General features: G+C 46.4%; 2 protein-coding genes across 2 annotated transcripts in view; one reads left to right on the top strand and one right to left on the bottom strand.

Moving 5' to 3' along the window:
* The window catches only part of mark4a (MAP/microtubule affinity-regulating kinase 4a), a gene marked incomplete at its 3' end in the record, with an annotated part of 25004 nt that extends 11514 nt beyond the window's left edge, over positions 1–13490 (top strand). Inside the window, 14 exon segments of the mRNA XM_080509091.1 lie at positions 803–810; positions 816–908; positions 1741–1797; positions 1994–2230; positions 2812–2931; positions 4300–4399; positions 4482–4591; positions 5323–5515; positions 6912–7123; positions 8505–8608; positions 9294–9581; positions 11555–11641; positions 13018–13062; positions 13151–13490. Coding sequence (XP_080365217.1) covers positions 803–810; positions 816–908; positions 1741–1797; positions 1994–2230; positions 2812–2931; positions 4300–4399; positions 4482–4591; positions 5323–5515; positions 6912–7123; positions 8505–8608; positions 9294–9581; positions 11555–11641; positions 13018–13062; positions 13151–13490 — 1994 coding nt within the window.
* Positions 13491–19788: 6298 nt separating this feature from the next.
* ckma (creatine kinase, muscle a) lies at positions 19789–23014 on the bottom strand. The gene is made up of 8 exons (XM_080509096.1): positions 22862–23014; positions 21542–21749; positions 21288–21442; positions 21073–21205; positions 20820–20991; positions 20604–20727; positions 20326–20515; positions 19789–20225 (listed from the first exon to the last, which is right to left on the bottom strand). Exons 2-8 carry the CDS (start codon positions 21732–21734, stop codon positions 20047–20049), a joined length of 1146 nt encoding a protein of 381 aa, XP_080365222.1. The 5' UTR covers positions 21735–21749; positions 22862–23014; the 3' UTR covers positions 19789–20046.
* Between the last annotated feature and the right edge of the window lie 354 nt (positions 23015–23368).

Below are 23368 nucleotides of genomic sequence, written 5' to 3'. Positions count from 1 at the left end.
TCTTTCTTTCAGAAACAATAAAATACAAAACATATTTAAAACACTTTTAAGACACGAGAACAGGCATAAAGGAAACGTTCAACAGAAACAGGAAACAGTGGCGATAAAAAAAGAAAAGTAAAATATATACATATATCTACAGTATATATTCAGACGGTGATGCGGCCGCTGCCTCTGATGTCTTTTCTTCTTGCCTCCATTCGTCCCTCTATGTTTCTATTTGTGTGGCTTTTCTTTCTCGTCACTAATCCGTCTTTTCCTCGGCCGGATCGTTTTGCTCGCCGTGACCTTGGCCAAAGTCGCCGGCTCCGTTTCAGACCGGCTTCCTTTCTGGCCCGAATTACTGGGAAGTCAGAGGGTACAACAACAACAACAACAACAACAACAAAAAAAGAAAAGAACATAAGGAGGTATTAGGGAGTTGCAGTGATGCCCAAAAGCCTGTGAAGGCCAATGTGTACCGTCATTTTATATTTTTATATCGTCTGTGTTGGTGAGCAGATGGTCAAACATTCTGCCAATAAAACAGCATCAAAGATCAAATAGAAATACTGTGTGAGGGTAGAAAAAACGTTTAATGCGGTTTGTCGGTATACTGGTAGCGCTACGTCTCCCGGGTAGAATTGTGACGTCCAGATAATTCAACGTTCAGCGCGTTCACATTACGACCACGCAGAGAAACTATTTTTTATTTACGTGAAATAAATAGAGACGTTAAAATTCTGCTGTTCGCTGCGCAAACTTGAGGAGAAATCAAGTTTCTTCTAAACTAAGAGGGATGAAAGCAGACGAACTTTGACAGATGAAAGGTTTGATTGATTTGTTTCCGTCTCGCAGGTGAAGTGTTCGACTACCTCGTGTCTCATGGGCGGATGAAGGAGGTGGAGGCCAGAGCCAAGTTCCGACAGGTAGGCTTCCGTGGAACCTTCCGGTGGCGTCCTCCACCCCGTCCTCCTCCACCCCGTCCTCCTCCACCCCGTCGTCCTCCACCCCGCTGTCCTCCTCCACCCCGTCCTCCACCCCGTCCTCTACCCCGTCCTCATCCACCCCGTCCTCCTCCACCCCGTCGTCCTCCACCCCGCTGTCCTCCTCCACCCCGTCCTCCACCCCGTCCTCCACCCCGTCCTCTACCCCGTCCTCATCCACCCCGTCCTCCACCACCCCGTCCTCCTCCACCCCATCCTCCACCCCGTCCTCCTCCACCCCGTCCTCCTCCACCCTGTCCTCCTCCACCCCGTCCTCCTCCACCCCATCGTCCTCCACCACGTCCTCCTCCACCCCCATCCTCCTCCACCTCGTCCTCCTCCACCCTGTCCTCCTCTACCCCATCCTCCACCCCGTCCGTCTCCACCCCGTCCTCCTCCACCCCGTCCTCCTCCGCCCCACTGTCCCCCGCCCCGCCATCCATCCTCCGCACCACCCCGCCGTCCCCCGCCTCGCCATCCTCCGCCCCACCATCCTCCACCATCCCGCCATCCCCCACCCAACCGTCCTCCGCCTCGCCGTCCTCCACCCTGCCATCCTCCACCCCGTCCTCATCCACCTCGTCCTCATCCACCCCACCGTCCTCCTCCACCCCGCCGTCCTACACCCCGTACTCCTCCACCCCGCCGTCCTCCACCCCGTCCTCCTCCACCCCACTGTCCTCCCACCATCCTCCTCCACCCTGCCGTCCTCCACCCCTCTGTCCCCGCTCCATCACTCGCCACCTCAGCCCGTCTGACTCCTCCGTGTTTGCAGATCGTCTCCGCCGTCCACTACTGCCACACCAAGAACATCGTCCACAGAGACCTGAAGGTGAGACTTAATCTGTGTTTTTTAATTTAGCCTGAACACACAGTGACATATATACATATATATATATATATATATATATATACAGTGTGAGTCATGTCCAGGATCTGTGCTGCTGGACGACATGTGAGCTCAACCTCCCCACCCTCCTCCCCATCTGCCCTACCCCCCCCCACCCCCACCCTCCCTGCACCTCCAGGCGGAGAACCTCCTGCTGGACGCCGACGCCAACATCAAGATCGCCGACTTCGGCTTCAGCAACGAGTTCACGCTGGGGAACAAGCTGGACACGTTCTGCGGCTCGCCGCCGTACGCGGCGCCCGAACTCTTCCAGGGGAAGAAGTACGACGGGCCCGAGGTGGACGTGTGGAGCCTGGGGGTCATCCTGTACACGCTGGTCAGCGGCTCGCTGCCCTTCGACGGCCAGAACCTGAAGGCAAGCGTGTGTGTGTGTGTGTGTGTGTGTGTGTGTGTGTGTGTGTGTGTGTGTGTGTGTGTGTGTGTGTGTGTGTGTGTGTGTGTGTGTGTGTGTGTGTGTGTGTGTGTGTGTGTGACTTCCCAACAACACAATAAAAACACTTGACCTGAGACGAATCCAGGAAAAACAAATTGCTGCTACTAAGGTGAATTTCCAACAACCTAATGAACAAAATATGTGTTTTATGGATGAAAAATTGTTATTATTATTATTATTTTTTTTTTTTAACTGCTGCGATAACATGAGAAAAATCTGCGTTAAATTTTTCAGGTTTCATTTCAGTTTATTGCTTCAGTTTATGGCCGTAAAATAAAGTTTTTTCGTCGCGTGGATGTGGCCTAAAAGTTTTATTTTACTGGAATCAGGCGTGATCGTCAGCCGTACGAGTGCATTGTTATCATATATATATATATATATATATATATATATAGATGGATAGATATATACCAGAGGGTGGAGACAAATGTGTGTGTGAGTGTGAGGCTTCATGTGTGGTGTGTGTGTGTGTGTGTGTGTGTGTGTGTGTGTGTGTCCAACAGGAGCTGAGGGAGCGCGTGCTGCGGGGAAAGTACCGCGTCCCGTTCTACATGTCCACGGACTGCGAGGGGATCCTCCGCCGGTTCCTGGTGCTCAACCCCTCCAAGCGCTGCACCCTGGAGGTGAGAACGCCGTGCAGACTGGCCGGCCAGCAAGAAGTAGATTGATTTATATATATATATATAAGCCCCGCCTCCCAAGGAGGCGGGGCTTAGTAATGACGGCTTCACCAATTACTGGTTAACACTATGAGTTAATGACGTTAAATTAAACTATGAGGTTGTCATTTCCAGTAAACCAGCAACAAAACCTTCATTTTCTAAAAGGGATTAATGTTGTCCTGTTTGTTTACTAGCATGTTAATAAAAGTTTTAATAAGTGTCTCTGTTCGCGGGCTGTTTAAAAGAACTATAATGTTTCACCACTAGGGGGCTCTCTGTTCACTAGCTGTTTAAAAGAACTATAATGTTTCACCACTAGGGGGCTCTCTATTCACTAGCTGTTTAAAAGAACTATAATGTTTCACCACTAGGGGGCTCTCTATTCACTAGCTGTTTAAAAGAACTATAATGTTTCACCACTAGGGGGCTCTCTGTTCACTAAATGTTTAAAAGAGCTATAACGTTTCACCACTAGGGGGCTCTCTGTTCACTAAATGTTTAAAAGAGCTATAACGTTTCACCACTAGGGGGCTCTCTATTCACTAGCTGTTTAAAAGAACTATAATGTTTCACCGCTAGGGGGCTCTCTGTTCACTAGCTGTTTAAAAGAACTATAATGTTTCACCACTAGGGGGCTCTCTATTCACTAGCTGTTTAAAAGAACTATAATGTTTCACCACTAGGGGGCTCTCTGTTCACTAGCTGTTTAAAAGAACTATAATGTTTCACCACTAGGGGCTCTCTGTTCACTAGCTGTTTAAAAGAACTATAATGTTTCACCGCTAGGGGGCTCTCTGTTCACTAGCTGTTTAAAAGAACTATAATGTTTCACCACTAGGGGGCTCTCTATTCACTAGCTGTTTAAAAGAACTATAATGTTTCACCACTAGGGGGCTCTCTATTCACTAGCTGTTTAAAAGAGCTATAACGTTTCACCACTAGGGGGCTCTCTATTCACTAGCTGTTTAAAAGAACTATAATGTTTCACCACTAGGGGCTCTCTGTTCACTAGCTGTTTAAAAGAACTATAATGTTTCACCACTAGGGGGCTCTCTGTTTACTAGCTGTTTAAAAGAACTATAATGTTTCACCACTAGGGGGCTCTCTGTTCACTAGCTGTTTAAAAGAACTATAAGGTTTCACCGCTAGGGGGCTCTCTCGGTCTAAAAAAAAAAAAAGCCCAGATTGTCATAATGTTAACAAATTAAATTAACATCTAGAATTGACAAATCACGACAAGCCAACTTCAGAAGCGTATTTTTCGCCGGCGCCGGTCCAGACGTACGGAGACGTGACCCGTCTGACGTCTTCTTCTTCTTCTTCCCACAGCAAGTCATGAAGGACAAGTGGATCAACGCCGGGTACGACGGCGACGACCTGAAGCCCCACATAGAGCCGGTGGAGGACTACAGCGACCCGGCGCGTATCGGTGAGTCCGCCTCGCCCGTCCGCCTCGCCGCCGCCGCCGCTCCTCACCGCCGCCTCACCGTTTGTCTCGTTGCGTTGCTCAGAGGTGATGGTGGGGATGGGCTTCACCCCGGAGGAAATCAAAGACTCTCTGCTCAATCAGAAGTACAACGAGGTCACCGCCACCTACTTGCTACTGGGCCGCAAGGGCGACGTGAGTATTGAACCGCCGCCGCCGCCGCGTCTTCCTTCATCCTCGCGCTGTTTTCCTGTTGCTAACGAACTTTGAACACAGCTTTTTTTTTTAATTGGCTCTCGGGGTCGAGCTTCACCGTCCGTCTACCAGGGCGTCGACAGCGCGTTGTGGTTTCATTATGAAAACAGCCAACAGCACCCCCCGGAGGTCCGACGTGAAAACTACATCGTTTTCAGCGTCGTGTTTTTTTAAATGCCGCTGTGCGAACACGAAACTTTTCTAAATCTTTTTTTCTTCTTGAAGCGTTGCCGTGTTCATTTAAAAAGTCGTAAAGCGTTTTTTCTCTTTCTTTTGTGTCTGCGCGTATTTGTTGATTTGCTAAACCTTTGACCCGAATTGCAGCAAATGTTCATCTGGTGATTTGTCGCCGGACTCGTCGATTCGATTTTTAAGAGCGATTTGGGTCAAAGGTCACGAAAAGGTCAAAAACCTATCTTTTGTCGGTTTGAATCCAGTCTAACCGACGTCAAAACGTTCACTTTTTCAATTCCCTATCCTCTGATGTGTCACATGATGTTGTGACATCATCACCCTGGGGGTGAAAGGTCGGGGGAGGGGGGCAAACGTGAAGAAATTCAAACGACCGTAAGGAGCGGTGGATCAAATAACCTTTTAAACCTACTGGTTGCCATGGTGACGGGGCGTGGCGTTCCAAGCGAAGCGTCTCAACTCGACGTCTCCCCCTGCAGGAGGGCGGCGAGGCGCGCTCTGCCAGCAGCCTGTCGCTGGCCCGGGTTCGCCCCTCCCCCATCACCAACGGGACCAACAAGCACTCCTCCGCCACCGGGTCCTCGTCCTCCTCCTCCACCTCCTCCTCCTCACACAGCAAGAGCCAGCGCAGTGCCTCCACCTACCACCGCCAGCGGCGACACAGCGACTTCTGTGAGTCTCTAACCCGCCGCAGAACCCCCGCCACCCGAGCGGAGGCGGTGGTGCCCCCCTCCACCCGAGCGGCGGCGGCGGTGGTGCCCCCCTCCACCCGAGCGACGGCGGTGGTGCCCCCCGCTGGGCGGCTGGAGTTCTTCTTCACGGGTTCCGAAACAAGCAGCCGCTGCTTTGAGCGGGTTTCCTTAAATATTGAACTTTGTGTAAAAATTATCAAAAATTCTTCTTTTTTCTTTTTTTTAATTGCAGAAAAAAATGGTCTTAATGTTTCTCAAGAAGATTTTAATGAAGAAAATTGATTTAATAATGTCAATAACTAAACCTGTTCATTTAGACTAATCAATAACCTGGAACAAGCTTTCGATGATGCTTTTTATTTATTTATTTTTTTTTTAGTGATTTAGACATTTTAGTTTTGCTCTAACTGATGTTATTAGTGTAAAATCCTGCTATTTTAGAGCCGATGAAACATATTGAGTTTTACTTCACTGGAGTCGTTTTACAGGTGCTGATTTCAAAAAACAAATATTTAAAATAATTAATTATTTTAATATTTCTAATATAATTTCTATTCTAAACATCATTACAGCTTCTGGTTTTAATATTATAACAAATAGATATTAAAAAGCATTTTAAGACTGATAAAACTATATATGTATTCATTTCCAAACGTGCAAAAAGAAAATCCAGAAGCAATAAAAACAGTCCAATTTGAAAATATGTGTTTAACAAATATTCACCACTGAAATTATTAAGAATGAAAGAAATATATATTTAATGCTCTCATTTATCAGTATTGTAATTAGTACAGATTTGTGTGACAATTCAGCAATTAAAACACATAAAAGTAAAAAAAAAAATATTAATAATATTTTGGTAATATTATAGAAACTTTTACATTCATAAGAGTAAAGTAAAAAAAATTGTAGATCTTCACTATTTGGATAATTTTTTTTTATCACTACAGCTTCTGGTTATATATAAGAAATAGATATTAAAAAGCATTTTAAGACTGATAAATGTAAAAAAAGAAACAATATTTTGGTAATATAGAAACTTTTACATTCATAAGAGCAAAGTAAAAAAAATTGTAGATCTTCACTATTTGGATAATTTTTTTTATCATTACAGCTTCTGGTTTTAATATTACAAGAAATAGATATTAAAAAGCATTTTAAGACTGATAAATGTAAAAAAATAATCAATATTTTGGTAATATTATAGAAACTTTTACATTCCTAAGAGTAAAGTAAAGTTTTTTTAATTTATTTTTTGGGGTTTTCCATAAAGTGATTGCGTCCACGTTGCTGCAGCGGCAGCCGCCCTCCTCCCACAGAATGTCCCTTTATACGAATCCCTATGTGTCTCTGCTCTGCTGTCCTCCACAACAAAGGCGGGCCCTCCATGCCCGTCATGCACCCCAAGCGGAGCCCGACCAGCACGGGCGAGCGGGAGCTGCGGGAGGGCCGCATGCCCTCCCGCAAGACCAGCTGCAGCGTGATGGGCAGCCACAGCCTGCCGCCCTCCAGCCCCATGGTCAGCAGCGCCAACAACCCCAACAAGTCCGAGATCCCGGACCGCCGCAAAGACATGACCGCCACCACGGTAACCTCGATTCCTTCACTCGGCGAGGCCACGCCCACTGGGGAGGGGGGGTGCGTTTCCATGGAGACGGGAGACGTCGGCGGCGAAAAAAATCCACGTCTGGAATTTAGGATATTTTTAAATGTTATTAAAAAGCATTTTAAGACTGATAAATGTAAAAAAAAAAATATATATATATATTTTGGTAATATTATAGAAACTTTTACATTCATAAGAGTAAAGTTTTAAAAAATTGCAGATCTTCCCTATTTGGATAAATAAAATTTATCATTACAGCTTCTGGTTTTAATATTATAAGAAATAGATATTAAAAAGCATTTTAAGACTGATAAATGTAAAAAAACAACAATATTTTGGTAATATTATAGAAACTTTTACATTCATAAGAGTAAAGTTAAAAAAAAATTGCAGATGTTCACTATTTGGATAATTTTTTTTTATCATTACAGCTTCTGGTTTTAATATTATAAGAAATAGATATTAAAAAGCATTTTAAGACTGATAAATGTAAAAATTATTTTAAAAAATAGGATATTTTAAAATGTTGTAAAACCGTCGATTCTTAAAGGAAACACTAGTTTTTCTCTGTTCAGCTGCTGAAAATAAGCAGTTCTCTCTCAAATTATGATGTAATTCGGTTTTCCTGTTGTTGTTTTGTTTTGTTTTTTTATGAGAAATTATTGAAATCGACAAAAAAAGTTAGATAATAAATCAATAAGCTGAATTAATTTAAAAACGAAAAAAAAATTAAATTTCAAGCAATTTTTCGTAATTAATCAGTTTGTTTTTGTTTATTGGTTGTTAATTTGATTATTTTTTTAACACACAAACATGAAAACAGGACAAATATGGTCTTATTGGCTAATTTATAGCTTTAAAATTATTCAACTTGAAATCAAGTATTGAATTATAATGGGATTTTTTTTTTTTTAATTAGTCCTAAAAAGATGCTAAATTCTAGGAAAACTTGTTTGTGTTGACAAATGAGAGAATTTCTCCACAGCAATGAGTTTTTTTGCTTTGAGACTCAGTTTTAACGATTTGAATGTAGAATCATGAGAAACTTTCTGCGTCGAGCGAATTTTGCTGGATAATTACAGAAAAGTGTGATTTTCACCCTCGAGGTGTGAGGAGCCAACAGCTTCCTTTGATTTTCACATTAATGCGACGTGTTTTGTCCTCTCGAATTCACTGTGTGAGAAACGGAGAGTTTCAAATCGTCCCCTCTGTTATAGAAGCAATTCGGGAAACGAGTGATTTCACACTCTTGCATGAGAAACAAAAGAAAAGCAAAGAGAAACGTCCTTATCCTTGAAAGTAAATTCAGATCAAATGAACTTTTGTTGACTCTCGTTGACCTCAGTCTTGCGTCCGTCTGCAGAATAACATCCCTGGAAGTGCCATGACGCGCAGAAACACGTACGTTTGCACCGACCGCTCCGGCGCCGACCGACACTCCCTCCTGCAGAACGGCAAAGACAACAGGTAACACCCCCCAGGGCCCCCCCCCCCCTCCTGTAAATAAAATAGTAAACATGGAGCCAATATATAACAAAATGAAAAAGCAGTGGGAAGAAGTACAAAACTTTTTTTAATTTCCCACCTCTTATTACTTGTTCTTTAACTTGTACACACATATCCGTACAATTACATAATGCAGCTATATTAATATACACCATATATACATTTCATACATATCTATATACATTTATACCATATATACACTCCATAAATATCTATATAAATGTATACTATATATATATACTCCATAAATATCTATATAGATGTATACTATATACACACTCCATAAATATCTATATAAATATATACTACATATACACCATAAATATCTATATAAATGTATACTATCTATATGCACTCCATAAATATCAATGTAAGTATATACTACATATACACTCTATAAATATCTATATAAATGTATACTATATATATATATATATATATATATATTCACTTCATAAATATATATATAATTGTATACCATATATACACTCCATATCTATATAAATATATGATTACAAAATATACTATATATGTGTGTGTATACATATATATTTTCTATATTTTTTTAATTATATATATATATATATATATATAAATTTATTTTATTATTATTATATTTTTATATCTATATTTTCTGTGTGTGCAGCTCGCTGGGCCACCGCCTGCCCGCCGCCTCCCCCTCCACGCTCAGCATCTCGGGGGCGGGGGCGGCCTCCTCCTCCTCCTCCTCCTCGGACCGCTGCCGCCTGACCCGGGGCTCCACCATCCGCAGCACCTTCCACGGGGGCCAGCTGAGGGACCGCGGCCCCCCCGTGTACTCCGCCCCGCCCACGTCGCCCACCCTGTCCCACCACGAAGCCAGTCCGCTGCCCCACGCTCGCACCCGGGCCACGTCCAACCTCTTCACCAAGCTGACCTCCAAACTCACCCGCAGGTGAATCTCACACTACGTGTCTGCTGACGCTCCAGAAGTTTCTACCTTTTCCTTCCTCCATGAACAGGGACGTTAAAAATCTACTTTTTAGAGGTACGACATGTAAGATTCCACGTTTAAAATGTGACGTTAAAGACTGCAACGCCAGTTTGTACCACTAGATGGTGTAGTGAGTCAATTGGAAAATATTGATATTGTGACGTTAATCATTAAACTAATCGGAAATATTTTTTTAAGCAATACTGAAAAAAAATTTGCTTATTGTCTCGATATTAGTTAAACTTTAGAAAAGTGCTAAACTAGCAGGGAAAGAATCTTGAGAATAACTTGGCTGAAAAGCAACAAAAAAAGGTTAAAATAGCAGAAACCCTCGAATCAACAGTTTTAAACCTTTTCCTCCTCTACACATGAACAGGGACGTTAAAAATAAACTTTTTAGAGGTACGACATGTAAGATTCCACGTTTAAAATGGGACGTTAAAGACTGCAATGCCAGTTTGTACCACTAGATGGTGTAGTGAGTCTGTTATCAAGCCAATAAAGTTACTGCAGACTGAACTTTAGTGGCTATAAATGACAAGTAGAGGTCGGAGTTAAGAAATTCCAACTATTGGAAAATATTGATGTTACGACGTTAATCATTAAACTAATCGGAAATATTTTTTAAGCAATATTGAAGAAAAATGTGCTTATTGTCTCGATATTAGTTAAACTTTAGAAAAGTGCTAAACCAGCAGGGAAATAATCTTTAGACTAACTTGGCTGAAAAGCAACAAAAAAAAGGTTAAAATAGCAAAAATACCTTAAAGCATCTTACAAAGTTAAAAGAGCTAAAAAGGCGAATGTAACTTGAATACATAGAAACAGCTAAAGAATAAAAACACGCAAAAGAGTAAAAACTGCTTCAGTGCAGCAAAATGGCTAAAATAGCTGAAAATACTAGAAATTGGTAAAAAGGAAAATATTCTACAAAACACCTGAATATGTAATCATTTAAAAAAAATGATGTTCCAAGTTGTAGTTTATTAACTCCATGAATGCGACCTGAGTTTCAGTTTTTTGTACGTTTAGCAAAATTATGTATGGAACTTTATAAAAACGTCTTCATTTTAGAGGTTAAACACGACAAGTTTTATTTAGTAGAAAGTACAAAACGAGGGTTAATAAATGTTTCGGAACAAAACCTCTGAAAAATGCAGCTTGCTTGTAACTCGACACCGCCCCCCGCAGGCACAGACGGGTCGTTGCAGGACATTTTACACACGTCGACAGAATTGAGTTTCACAAACGTATATATATATATTTTTTATTTTTTTCCCTCTTTCAGCAGGAAATGATCCGTCCAGTTCGGATGTAGACGTTATTACTTCGCCAGATGTTGTCTTTGCTCTAATCCCCGCCGAGCTTCTTGTTCTTTCTATGGCTGCGGCGAAGGTGGAGGTTGGGGGGGGTGGGGGTGTGGGGGTGGGGGTTCTTTTCGGTAACGTCTCTCTCCTGTGCTGTAGCTTCTTCTGCGGCTTTGCTGCGAGAGCGAATTTCCTCTTTTAAAGGACGTCGAACCTCCGACGAGGAAGCCGCACGGCTTTTGCAAACTCCCGCCTCTCTCCGCTTGAGCACGGCGTCGGTGACGGAGGCCCGGGTGGTGGGTGGAGGGGGTGGAGGGGGGGGGGAGTTTTTGGCCAGCCCTGGCGTGGCGGTGGATTATCCTCCGCCTCCACCCAAACTCGTCATAATCACACATGTCTAATCTTGTGGAGACCTGGGCTCTAATCCCGGCCAATCAGCTTCCGGCGCTGCGCTCTTCTCCAACCGCTGCCCTCCTGTGATTCAATTATATTATTCTCTCTGATGCCCACCCCCCCCCCCCGCCTCGACCCAACTCCCCCCCGTTCTTACCCTCCTTCTCTTTCTCTATCTGCTTCCTCCTCCCCCCACTTCCTACTTCCTACTTCCTCCCACTGTCATGGCATCAGGGTCAACCTCGACCCGTCCAAGCGCCAGGGCTCAAACAAATCAGTGTCGGGTTGTTCTCTTCCACAAGGACCAAAAACAGTTAGTAAGTTCCCTTGTCTCCGGCTTCTTCTCCTCGTCCGCCTGCTGCTGCTGCTGCTGCCGCCGCCGCTTCGTCCTCGCCTGTCTCAATGTCTCTCGTCTGCATGAAGCGTCTCCCCCCCCCCCAAGACCCCCCCAGACTCTTGGTTTCAAGCATGGTTCACAAACCAAGTACCTCCATCGTCATGTGTCAACACATCTAGAGAAGTCCTTTTCTTTTCTCTTTTTAATTGTTATAATTTGTTAGCAACTGCTAGCGTTCATCATCTGAATGTTTTTTTTCCATGTGTGGGGGAGGGGGGGGAGGTGGGGGAGGAGGGGGGGATGTGGAGGTGAAACGAAGCTTGTTGATGGTTGATGTGTTGCCGGTGAGAAATTCTCCTGCCGTTTGGGATTTTGACGCAGAGGCAGAAAGTGTCTTGGTGAAGTCGGGCGTCGTTTTATACAATGTCCACGTGCGTCGAACGATATACAAACATCTGCGATATCCGGAAACAGAAGCCGATACTTTGCCGCCGATAGCCTTCCAACGAAATCTATATTGTTCTTATAAAAACAACCGTGAATGCGACAGTGTCAACAACCGAACTGATGCCTGAACTCCGCGAAACCACAGACGACCGCGTCGTTGAGCAAACGGCCGCAAGACGCTCCGATCGAACGACTGCGATCGGGAAAACGCCAAACCAAAGCGGAACCAGAAGTTTGGCTGCAGAACACGGCGGAGGTATACCATCGTTCTCGTACCGGAAGGAAGTGAAAGGAGGTGGAGCTCTTAGTGATGACGTGGAGAGTTTGTTTGTTTGTTTGTTTTTCGTGATGTTTTAGACAGTCTTGAAGAAACTCCAGTTTATCAGGGACGGATCCGATCCAGTATCGGTATCGGGTTCCGATACGAACAGGATTAATCCTGTACAAGTGTCCTGTTCTGGCCTGATTCTGACCTCAAGTCGTCTTTTGAGAGACTAAATGCAAACATTCCCACATTTCATGCTTTCCTGCAGAGACGAGTTTATTACTGCCTCGTATAAAAGGAAAAATAACGATAATAATAATAGTATCAAAGCAGACGGAGCTCTGATATCGGAGTAGTATCGGTATCGGCAGGTGTCCACGTTTAGGTATCGGGATCGGGATCAGACCGGAAGTGAAAACCACCTGATCGGTGCTTATCCCTACTTGTTATTGGTCGAAGCAGATCGCTGCGTTTGGACATTTTTACTCGCAAGTCGGTTCCTCTGCCGTCGTTTCCGACCGTTGGTGTGTTTCTGACCGGCACTGTGTCTGCATGCCCCCCCCACCCCTCCCCCCCCCCGAGGACGTGTTGGTGTCCCCGGGTTAACGGTGAGGGCTTCGCTCTGACTCCGCCCTCTCTGTCCCGCAGGGTCACAAATGAATCTGAGGGAATCAGGAGATTTGCGGTCACAAGGTCAGTGCTCGTTTTCCGCCCGAATCCACGCCGGCGTCCGCAGCGTCTGAGCTTTTTTTCCCCCCCTCCCCCACTCCCCCCTCTCTAGTTGCCATCTACCTGGGTATCAAAAAGCGCCCGAGCCCCGGGCCGTCGGACGTGGCTGGGATCTGAGGGGCGGCGGGACCCGGCGGGACCCGGCGGAGGTGGTGGCGGCGCTGCGGGAGGCGGCGCTGGGCTGCGGCTGCCAGGTCCACCACGCCGGCCCCTTCCTGCTCTCCTGCAGCCACGGCGTGGCGGGGGGCCGCGTGGCCTTCGAGGCCGAGGTGTGCCACCTCTCCACCGGCGCCTCCGAGACTTCTAACGGCGTGCGCTACACGCGACTGTGGGGGGCGCCGCTAGCCTTCCGGGACGTCGCCACGCAGATCTCCAAGGACCTCGAACTTTGAGCGGGAGGGGGAGGGGGAGGGGGGGAGGGGGGGGAGGGGGAGGGGGGGGGTGTTTGTGTGGGGGGGTTTTTTTGTTTAGTTTTTTTTTGTGTGGGAGCGTGTGTTGTTGTGCGAGTGTTTGGGAATGAAAGAAGAACAACAGTTAAAGTTAAAAAAAAAAAAAAAAAAAAAAGACAAAATGGAAAAAAAAAAAAAAAAAAGACGAGAAGGGGCGAGGGGCTGGACCCGAGAGAAAAGACTTGTCCTTCTGTCTCTTTCAGGACTACTCCCCCCTGCACACACACACACACACACACACACACTGAACCCCCCCCCCCCCCCTCCCCCCTCCTCCTCCTCATCACTCCATCACTCCACCCTTTCCGTCACCGAGCCGCTGCACCACTGGACCTGGATCTGATGGAATCCAGTTGAATATTTTCTTGATATTGAGTCTTTATTTTGTTATTTATTGCTCCGATCGTCGTTATTTTATTTATTTTTGTATTTATTTTTAACCCTCCGTCCACCAGTCCTGTCCTTTTTGTAAAAAAAAAAAAAAAAAAAGAAGAAGAAGAAGAAGAAGAAGAAGAAGGGGGAAAAAAAGCCCACCACTTTTCCCCTTCATCCGTCCGCCGGTGTTTATCTGAGGACGACATTGGTTGGATTGGTACACACACACACACACACACACACACACACACACACACACACACACACACACACACACACACACACACACACACACACACACACACACACACACGGCGGTGACGCCTGCACTGGATTAAGGTCAGTGGGAGCAGAGCTGACGGGCGTCCTGGAACGGCCAATCAGAGGCCGGCGTGAGACACGACAAGCCAATCAGACGCTCCGACTGCGTCACCTTCTCTCGTTACCTTCCCTCCTTCGTTTCTCTCGTTACCTTATCTCGTTACCTTCTCTCCTTCGTTTCTCTCGTTACCTTCCCTCCTTCGTTTCTCTCGTTACCTTCCCTCCTTCGTTTCTCTCGTTACCTTCCCTCCTTCGTTTCTCTCGTTACCTTCCCTCCTTCGTTTCTCTCGTTACCTTCTCTCCTTCGTTTCTCTCGTTACCTTCCCTCGTTACCTTCTCTCCTTCGTTTCTCTCATTACCTTCTCTCGTTACTTTCTCTCGTTACCTTTTCTCCTTACCTTCTCTCGTTACCCTTTCTCCTTACCTTCTCTCCTTCGATTCTCTCGTTACCTTCGCTCCTTCGTTTCTCTCATCATCTTCTCTCGTTACCTTCCCTTGTTACCTTCTCTCATTCGTTTCTCTCGTTACCTTCTCTCCTTCGTTTCTTTCGTTACCTTCTCTCCTTCGTTTCTCTCGTTACCTTCTCTCCTTCGTTTCTCTCGCCTTCTCTCGTTACCTTCCCTCGTTACCTTCTCTCCTTCGTTTCTCTCGTTACCTTCTCTCCTTCGTTTCTTTCGCTACCTTCTCTCCTTCGATTCTCTCGTTACCTTCTCATTACCTTCTCTCCTTCGTTTCTTTCGTTACCTTCTCTCCTTCGATTCTCTCGTTACCTTCCCATTACCTTCCCTTGTTACCTTCTTTTGTCACCTTCTCGCATCGCCTTCTCTCGTTACCTTCCCTCGTTACTTTCTCTCCTTTGTTTCTCTGCGTTGGACGTGCAGAACATTGAAGCGCAGCCGGAGTTTGCAGGAGAACACACAGACACACACTCACACACACACACAGACACACACGCACACACACACACACACACACGGTCCTCGGAGGTGAAAAACGTCCGTTTCAAACCGTTTTTCGATCAATAATCAGATTATCAACATGATCGGTTTCCCCATTTAGGAACTGGCTGTTTTATTGCAGAATTCCATAAATAATGTTGTTGTTTTTTAATCACAGAACAATGATCTGAACTTTAAAAAGCGAACAGATCTGTAAAGTTTATATTTTAATTGCGTGACTATTATTTTTGCGATGATGTCATTTCCTGTCCGTGGTAATCTGAGGTTGTTTTTCTTGGCGTGCCCAGATCCCTTTGAAGTGAAGGTGTGATTTCCCTTCATGCTGGTCTGGTAGCGTCCAGTCCTCCTCCGGGGGGGACAGGGCGGACAGGACAGACCAGGACAGATCTGCTGCTCTCTGATTGGCTGGATTCAAAGTCCGTCAAACACTCGTTTGGGTTTCTTTCTTCTCCCGTCTTGTCAGAGTTCTGCACCGAGGACACGGCAGACACAGCTCGCCGGCACTAGAACCTCTTCTGAACAGACTGTTGAGACCCGCCAGTGGTCATCAAACCCCCCCCAACCCCCCCCCCCCGGCACTACCAGTCTGCTGTGTTCCTGGTGCAGCGCTCTCTACTTCTGGTTCTTCTGGTTTATCTGGTTCATCTCCTGGTTTGTCTGGTTCTTCTTCTGGTTTGTCTGGTTCTTCTGTTTTTTCTGGTTCCTCTTCTGCTTAATCTTCTGGTTCTTCTTCTGGTTTGTCTGGTTCTTTTTCTGGTTTGTCTGGTTCTTCTGGTTTGTCTGGCTCTTCTTCTGGTTTGTCTGGTTCTTCTGGTTTGTCTGGTTCTCCTGGTTTATCTGGTTCATCTCCTGGTTTGTCTGGTTATTCTTCAGGTTTGTCTGGTTCTTCTGTTTTTTTCTGGTTCATCTGATTCTTCTGGTTAATCTTCTGGTTCTTCTGGTTTGTCTGGTTCTTCTCCTGGTTTGTCTGGTTCTTCTCCTGGTTTATCTGGTTCTTCTTCTGGTTTGTCTGGTTCTTTTTCTGGTTTGTCTGGTTCTTCTGGTTTGTCTGGCTCTTCTTCTGGTTTGTCTGGTTCTCCTGGTTTGTCTGGTTCTCCTGGTTTATCTGGTTCACTCCTGGTTTGTCTGGTTATTCTTCAGGTTTGTCTGGTTCTTCTGTTTTTTTCTGGTTCATCTGATTCTTCTGGTTAATCTTCTGGTTCTTCTGGTTTGTCTGGTTCTTCTCCTGGCTTGTCTGGTTCTTCTCCTGGTTTATCTGGTTCTTCTTCTGGTTTATCTGGTTCTTCTGGTTTGTCTGGTTCTTCTTCTGGTTTGTCTGGTTCTTCTCCTGGTTTGTCTGGTTCTTCTTCTGGTTTGTCTGGTTCTTCTGGTTTGTCTGGTTCTTCTACTGGTTTGTCTGGTTCTTCTTCTGGTTTGTCTGGTTCTTCTTCTGGTTTGTCTGGTTTGTCTGGTTCTTCTTCTGGTTTGTCTGGTTCTTCTGGTTTATTGGTTCTTCTTCTGGTTTATCTGGTTCTTCTGGTTTGTCTGGTTCTCCTTGTTTGTCTGGTTCTTCTTCTGGTGTATCTGGTTCTTCTGGTTTGTCTGGTTCTTCTGGTTTATCTGGTTCCTCTTCTGGTTTGTTCTTCTTGGTGCTACGTGATTTCACCTCTGTCACCATCTCGGTGGGAACACGACAAAAAGTGGATCAGCCAAGCAACAAACCTCTCCAATTACACATTCACCTTCACACACACACACACACCCTCCTCCTCTTCTTCTGGTGGCACACTTTCTGGTCTACTCTGTCTATTATAGATGAGTTGGGGGTTCCGGGGGGGTGGAGGCAGTGTGGGCGGTGTTTTCTTCTCGTTAGTCCAGTTGCCTTTTAACAGTGAACGACCCCCAGCGCCTTCGTACAGTACATATTTAATGTAAAAAAAAACAAAAAAAAAACCTAAACTTGAGAGAAAAAGGGCGAGAAAGCTTTTCGTTCTCCCTCCCTGTTTCTGGTGAATCACCGTACTGTGATGTTCCCGTCGGCTCCAGAGGTTTATGTTGTTTGGCTGCTGATTTACTGTTAACAACCTCTCAGTTGTGGCTTCGCTCATGGTGACCCGAAACCCACCCTCCCTCATCATACCCCCCCCCCCCCTCCACACACACACACACACACCTAGCACCATACACCCTCCCCCTCCCCAACCACCACCACCACCTTGCCCCACCCCACTGTTTTCTATCGTCCATGCTCATCCCTCGTTCCTCACCACACCTTCTCACTCCTCTCTTGGTGCGCCCTGTTTCGTGCGGCGGGGGTGAGGGAGTGGGTCCCCCGGTATGAGCCGTCCCCCCCCACCCCCCCCCCCTTTGGGTGAGAAGCAGACACCAAAAAGCCGTGGACACCAGGAGTCCGTCCCCCGTCCCCCCGTCCCCCCGTCCTCCGTCCTCTCTCCCTGGACGTTTCTCATTGTGGTGTATATTAGCATTAGGTAATATAGACCTCAATGCACTTTGCTTTGACTTGAATCAGCTCCTTCCAGTGTACCTGTACAGGTAATACCCAGAACTAGCCACTGGAGGGCGCCAATGTCTTAAATGTGAAACACTTCAATTTGTGGATATTTGCACAGGTACTTTATTTATTTTTTAGAATAATATCATTAAAAAAAAAAACAGGATTTATATCGGTCAGTTGATGGCTGTATATAAAATATATGAATATAGTATATATCTTAGAGCTCAAGGTTTATTTATAGCTAGAGCAAGGGAAGTAATTCTAGATTAAAGCAGTTTCTGTCAGTGACAATGGGGAACAAAACCAACCTGCAATCCTGCATGACTTCAGAGTTTGAGTTTTAGGGGAAACAATAATTTAAAGAAAACAAACAAAAAAAAAACCTAACAAAAAAAAAAAAAAACGAAACATGATGCACACAAAGGATCAGAAGCGAGACGCAGTCAAGTTTTGTTTTTTTTGGTATTTTTTTTTCTAAACACGAGAGGTTTGACTTAAACGCCAGATTCTTCTTCCCCGTTTCACGAAATCTAACCAGAAGGGCTCGGGCGATACGCAGTGACGTCACTCCACCTTGTCGCCAGAAGGGTTGGTTTACTCGCGAGGCTCGTCCCGAGTTCTCTGGACGTCTTTGCCATAAAAAAAAAAAAAGGTACCGCGGCGTGTGAGAAGCCGGGTCAGTCTTTTAGATCCAGCACAAGGACTTTTGGCAGTCTGGTTCCGTTCGAAACTTGAATCCACGCCGATCCCCCCCGACGACGCCACACAACCCGCGACGTCGTCGAAAAGCCCCAACCCACCCACCCCCCCCCCAAGGGTCGCATTCAAGCCATAGAAATGTTAAACGTCACTGTCTCGTGATCGCAATCAGGTTGTCCGCTGAGCATTTCAGCGGGAGTTCGAGAAGTAAAGCGGGCAAAAAGAAACAAAAACGGAAAAAAAAAAGAGCAAATAACCTTCGTGTAAAACAACTCACTCTTAGTATAAGATGGATGAACGTTTGTCTTAAGGTGGAATCTACTGTGAAAAATTCTTGAAAAGAGTTTTTTGTTGACTTGAGTGTTGCGTACATGCTTGTATACCTGCTGGGAGCCGCCGGCGCTCCGGCCCGGCGGCTCGTCGGCGGATGGTTACAGTATTAGGGGGACAAAGTACACGAGGGGGCTCAGTATTTAACATGCACTGGAAACGGTTGATGTTATATGCAACAGAGACTTGAAGAAGAAAAAAAAAAAAAAAACCACAAACACACACACAGTTTGTCCTGTATGAGTAATTTTACTCTCTTCTACTGTTTAATTCCTCCCCTCAGAAGCAAACTGTAACTGTACTGAGATTGAGTGGTTGTGGTATATAAGGAGAATATGGAGCTGAAGATGAATAAAATTCACTGATGTTGGCATTTTTTCCTTTTTTTTTTTGATGGGGGGGGGGGGCTTTTATTTATTTGGTTCTGCCAGCCTCAACTGGTCCAGTTCCTTCACATGGAGCTCAGTTTGAGGGGAAAGAAATGAAATGTTCATTCTCATGTTCTAATATGAATAACCGGAATTTTTTTGAGAGAAAACTTCAAATCCTGAATACAATGGAACCTATCGAATTTCGAACAAGAAAATTTCAACATATTTTGGATTTCCTAATCCGATATAACCTCCATAACCCCATTTTAAGTTTCATTCTTTTATCATTTTAGCCATTATGCGAAAATGTGATGTTCTTTTCTTTGTTGTAACTTGATTTTCATGATCAGTGGATAGATGTGTAGAAATAACCAACAAAATAATCAACTTTTCAATGGATGTTTGTTTGTAATTTAGGATGCATGTCTTGTGCTAATGCTGCTACAGCAATAAGGTCTCAACCTTTTATTGCAGCATTACTTAAGGCGTTGCTGCCATCTGCTGGTCGCTTCTGGATCTCAAGCATGTCCTCAGCCAGCAGAGAAATTAGGAATAATAGCTAATTTTATTTAATTTCTTTACTAAATCTCATCTTTAAAGTGAGATTTTGTAGTTTCCACCCAGTGCAAAGTTTTTCAAAAAAAGCATTTCCTGATTTCTGCAGCATGAAAAGACCAAAATGACTCGTGTCGTTTTGTTTTTTTTACTGGGGCACTTTTTTATTGAGCAGCATGAACAGCTTCAATAATTCTTACTTTTTATAACAAAAAGTAGGTGAGGCCACGTCGGAGGCTGATCCCAGGATGTTACCAACCAACACTGGAGAACTTGTACTTGAAAAAGAACGGAGGATAGAGAAAAGGAGAAGAAAAAAAAGGACTGGAAGGAAGTAAAAGAGGTCAGCAGAGTCTCATGAAAGGTCACGACACAAAAAGTCCCACTGTCCCTCTTTATTTCTGGGCGGGGATCATGCTGTCGATGGCCTCGCCCTTCTCCAGCTTCTTCTCCATCTCGACCATGAGCTTGACGCCGTCGACCACCAGCTGGACCTGCTCCACCTCGGAGGAGCCCAGACGGTCAGCGTTGGAGATGTCGAAGGTGCCGCCGACGGAGGCGGTGTCCACTCCACCTGAGGAGCCCCGGGAAAGGGAAGAACCAGCGGTTAGACGTCGCGCCTCGGAGAAGATCCCGGAGGGGGGGGGGGGGAGCCACGCCGACGGAACGCATACCTGTGCCACGCTTCTGCAGGCGCAGCCTGGTGAGGATCTCATCGAACTTGGCGTGTGTGCTCAGCTTGGGCAGCTTGACGTGGACTCCACCGCGCAGGCCGGTGCCCAGGTTGGAGGGGCAGGTCAGGATGTAGCCGAGATGCTCGTTCCACATGAAGCCGTGGTTGTGCTTCTTGAAGGTCTCCTCGATCTGCAGGGTCAAAGGACGAGAGAAGGTGAGTGGAGGATTGCCGAAGCAGCTCGCACCGCCGTCGCTGGGCTCGTCCCGGTCCTTGTACCTTCTGCAGGCCGGTGCAGAAACGCTTGAAGACCTCCCTCATGTTGCCTCCCTTCTGCATGGAGATGACACGCAGGTGATCCTCCTCGTTCACCCAGACCAAGAAGGTCTTGTTGTCGTTGTGCCTGAAGGGAGAGATGGTTCAGGATGCGTTAATACCCCAGAGGTGGTGCAGTAGCACCAGGCTCGACACCGACCTATCGCCGGTGGTACTCACCAGATGCCCCTGGCGTCGGGCCAGTCACGGGCCATACCGGCACAGGTCAGCAGGGGGGACACGGGCTTGTCAAACAGGAAGTGATCATTGATCAGCTGATCCTGCTCGGCATCGGTCATGGACTTCAGGGGGTAGTACTTTCCCTTGAACTCACCATCCAGGACGGTCAGAGCTGCCGAGACAATGAAACACTTAGATCTCCTGGTTTTCAAGTGCCACGGCTCAAAATGTGCTCAAACTGAGGCTCACTGACCCTCGACGGACAGCTTCTCGATCAGTCTGCGCTCGCCACGGCTGTTGTGGGGGGGCAGGGTCAATCCCTTGATGCTGCGGCCGGTACGGACACGGCTGGACAGAACGTAGTTGGGGTCCAGGTCATCACCACCCTGGGGAAAGAGTCACAGCATCTCAGCACCAAGTGAGTCCAACAATCACACCACGGATTACAAACTTGAACGGATCGGATACCTTCAGGTTCTCGAAGTTCAGGTCGGTCTTGTGCTTGTCGGTGGGCTTGTATCCACCATGACGGTCGGAGATGACGGGGTCCAGCAGGTCCTTGAAGACCTCGTAGGACTCCTCATCACCAGCGACGCAGCCAACAGTCATGATGAAGGGGTGACCTGAGGAAGAGAGGCGGGCCACGGGGATTCAGATTTTCAGGTTCACACTGCTGGAAGCTGACTTCTTTGTCTATGAGGTTGTGTCTTTCCGGGCCTCACCGGGGTTGTCGACACCAGTCTGGATGATGTCATCCAGGGTATAACCGCTGGGTGTCTGCTTGTCCCTCAGCTTGCCATAGATCTCCTTGGTCAGGATCTTGGCCATGTGGTTGTTGTGCTTGGACAAGTCGGGGAACTCCTCCTCAACTTTGTAGTTGAGTTTGAAGTTGTTGTGGGTGTTTCCGAAAGGCATGGTTGCTTTCTAACACTGCAAAGACACGGAAGCACAGGGTTGAGGAAACAGTCTTCATCTCTGTCTGATCTGAACGGCCACAAGAATCCTGAGCCGTCTGAGTTACAGAAACCTCTACCGGACAGCTGCAGAGCTAAAATGGTGTCAGCAGAGGAATCCTGGTAACAAGTGTCACTCAATTTCCAAGGTCTCGAGTGTCAGGTTGAAATAGAGCAGTGGCAGGAGGGCCTGCTGGCTGGCTATTTATAGCAGCAGCACATGTGACTGCGTACCCTCTATGTTCTCAGCAGATACAAGAAAACACCTAAAGACTCCTGGCAGATACGGCGGCTAACTTGTCCAGATAGCATGTTCACGCCTGACAGAGCTTTAACTGGTCGTCTGCACCGAGATCAAACACTTCACAGTGTGTCTCCGCAAGACGTCCCGATGCAGACATACTGTCTGACTCCCGATCAGCTGCAGCCGCGTTGTCCTGTTAAACCTTCGGCAATGATCTCCACGCTAATTCATGCTGGCCGATCAAAGTTTCTTTCATTTTTCTCTGACCGCATGAGAAAGTAAAAACAACGGAGGGATGCAGTGACGCACATGGAATCTGATCTGTGGAGGAATAGCCGAGGAAGACTTCGGCGAGAAACCAGAATTGGTTTCAAACTATCCCTATAATCCCATCAATTAAAGCCTTTGTTTTAAAAACGTTAAGCTTGAAAGTCTTAACTAATCACGGGACACCGGGTGGAGGTCAGCCTCCCCCCACCTACACCTGTCCACATCAATCGCTTTGCAGACGACAGTGCTCTTTGACCGCATGCCCAGAACTCGGCAATGCAGCTGCTTTGCAGCCGTTTGCTTTGCTAAAGACATCTCTTAATGCTTATTTTCACCCTGCTGGGTCCCAGTTACACTACGTGTGACAAACCACACAGGAACTGCTGTGCATGAATCCTTTGGACATTTAAGTTCCAAAAGTCTTTGATGCTGAAAAAAAAAACAAAAAACTAAAAAACCACCCAAAGCTGTCAGTTTTAAATGTTTGGAGAGGAAAAAAAAGTGTCCAAATCCTTCCAAGTTTCCCATGTCTGCTCCATCTGCATGGCCACAAACCATCCCTCAGATTTCTTTACCTGCAAACCAGACAAACAGAGGTAACAGTCCTTGGGATCAGATCCTGTGCACCACAGCCGAAATAGGGGTCGCCCAACTTTGTAAGGCTGCGCTCGCCGTTTATATAGCCGACGGCGGGGCCGTCACCGGCCTGGCCATTTTAGTGCCTGCTGCCGCCCCATTGGCCAGAATGTCGGGGCCGAGTTTATGAAAGGGACACATTTACATCCAAGTCATCCAAGACGGGCGCTTGCAGTCGTACCCCCCCCCCCCCCCCCCCGCCCCACCGCCGCCCCCCACCAACTATTGGCCCATACATAGCTCCTCCAGTTGGACAGCAGGTGTAGGGGGGAGGGTGGTGGGGGGGGGGGGGGGGGTTCGCAAGTGTTGGGAGGTGTAACGATGTTTGTGACGAGAGTGGAGGTCGGGTGGGGGTGGGGTGAGGGGGGGTGAAGGTGGGGGGGGGGACTCAAAAAAAGCTGAGCTTCGCGTTTGCCAGGCATGCCACAGAGATCAGGGGTCCATGT

The sequence above is a fragment of the Blennius ocellaris genome, assembly GCF_963422515.1.
Source record: "Blennius ocellaris genome assembly, chromosome: 14".
NCBI classification, from domain to species: Eukaryota; Metazoa; Chordata; class Actinopteri; order Blenniiformes; family Blenniidae; genus Blennius; species Blennius ocellaris.
This window is presented reverse-complemented; position numbering and strand designations above follow the sequence as displayed.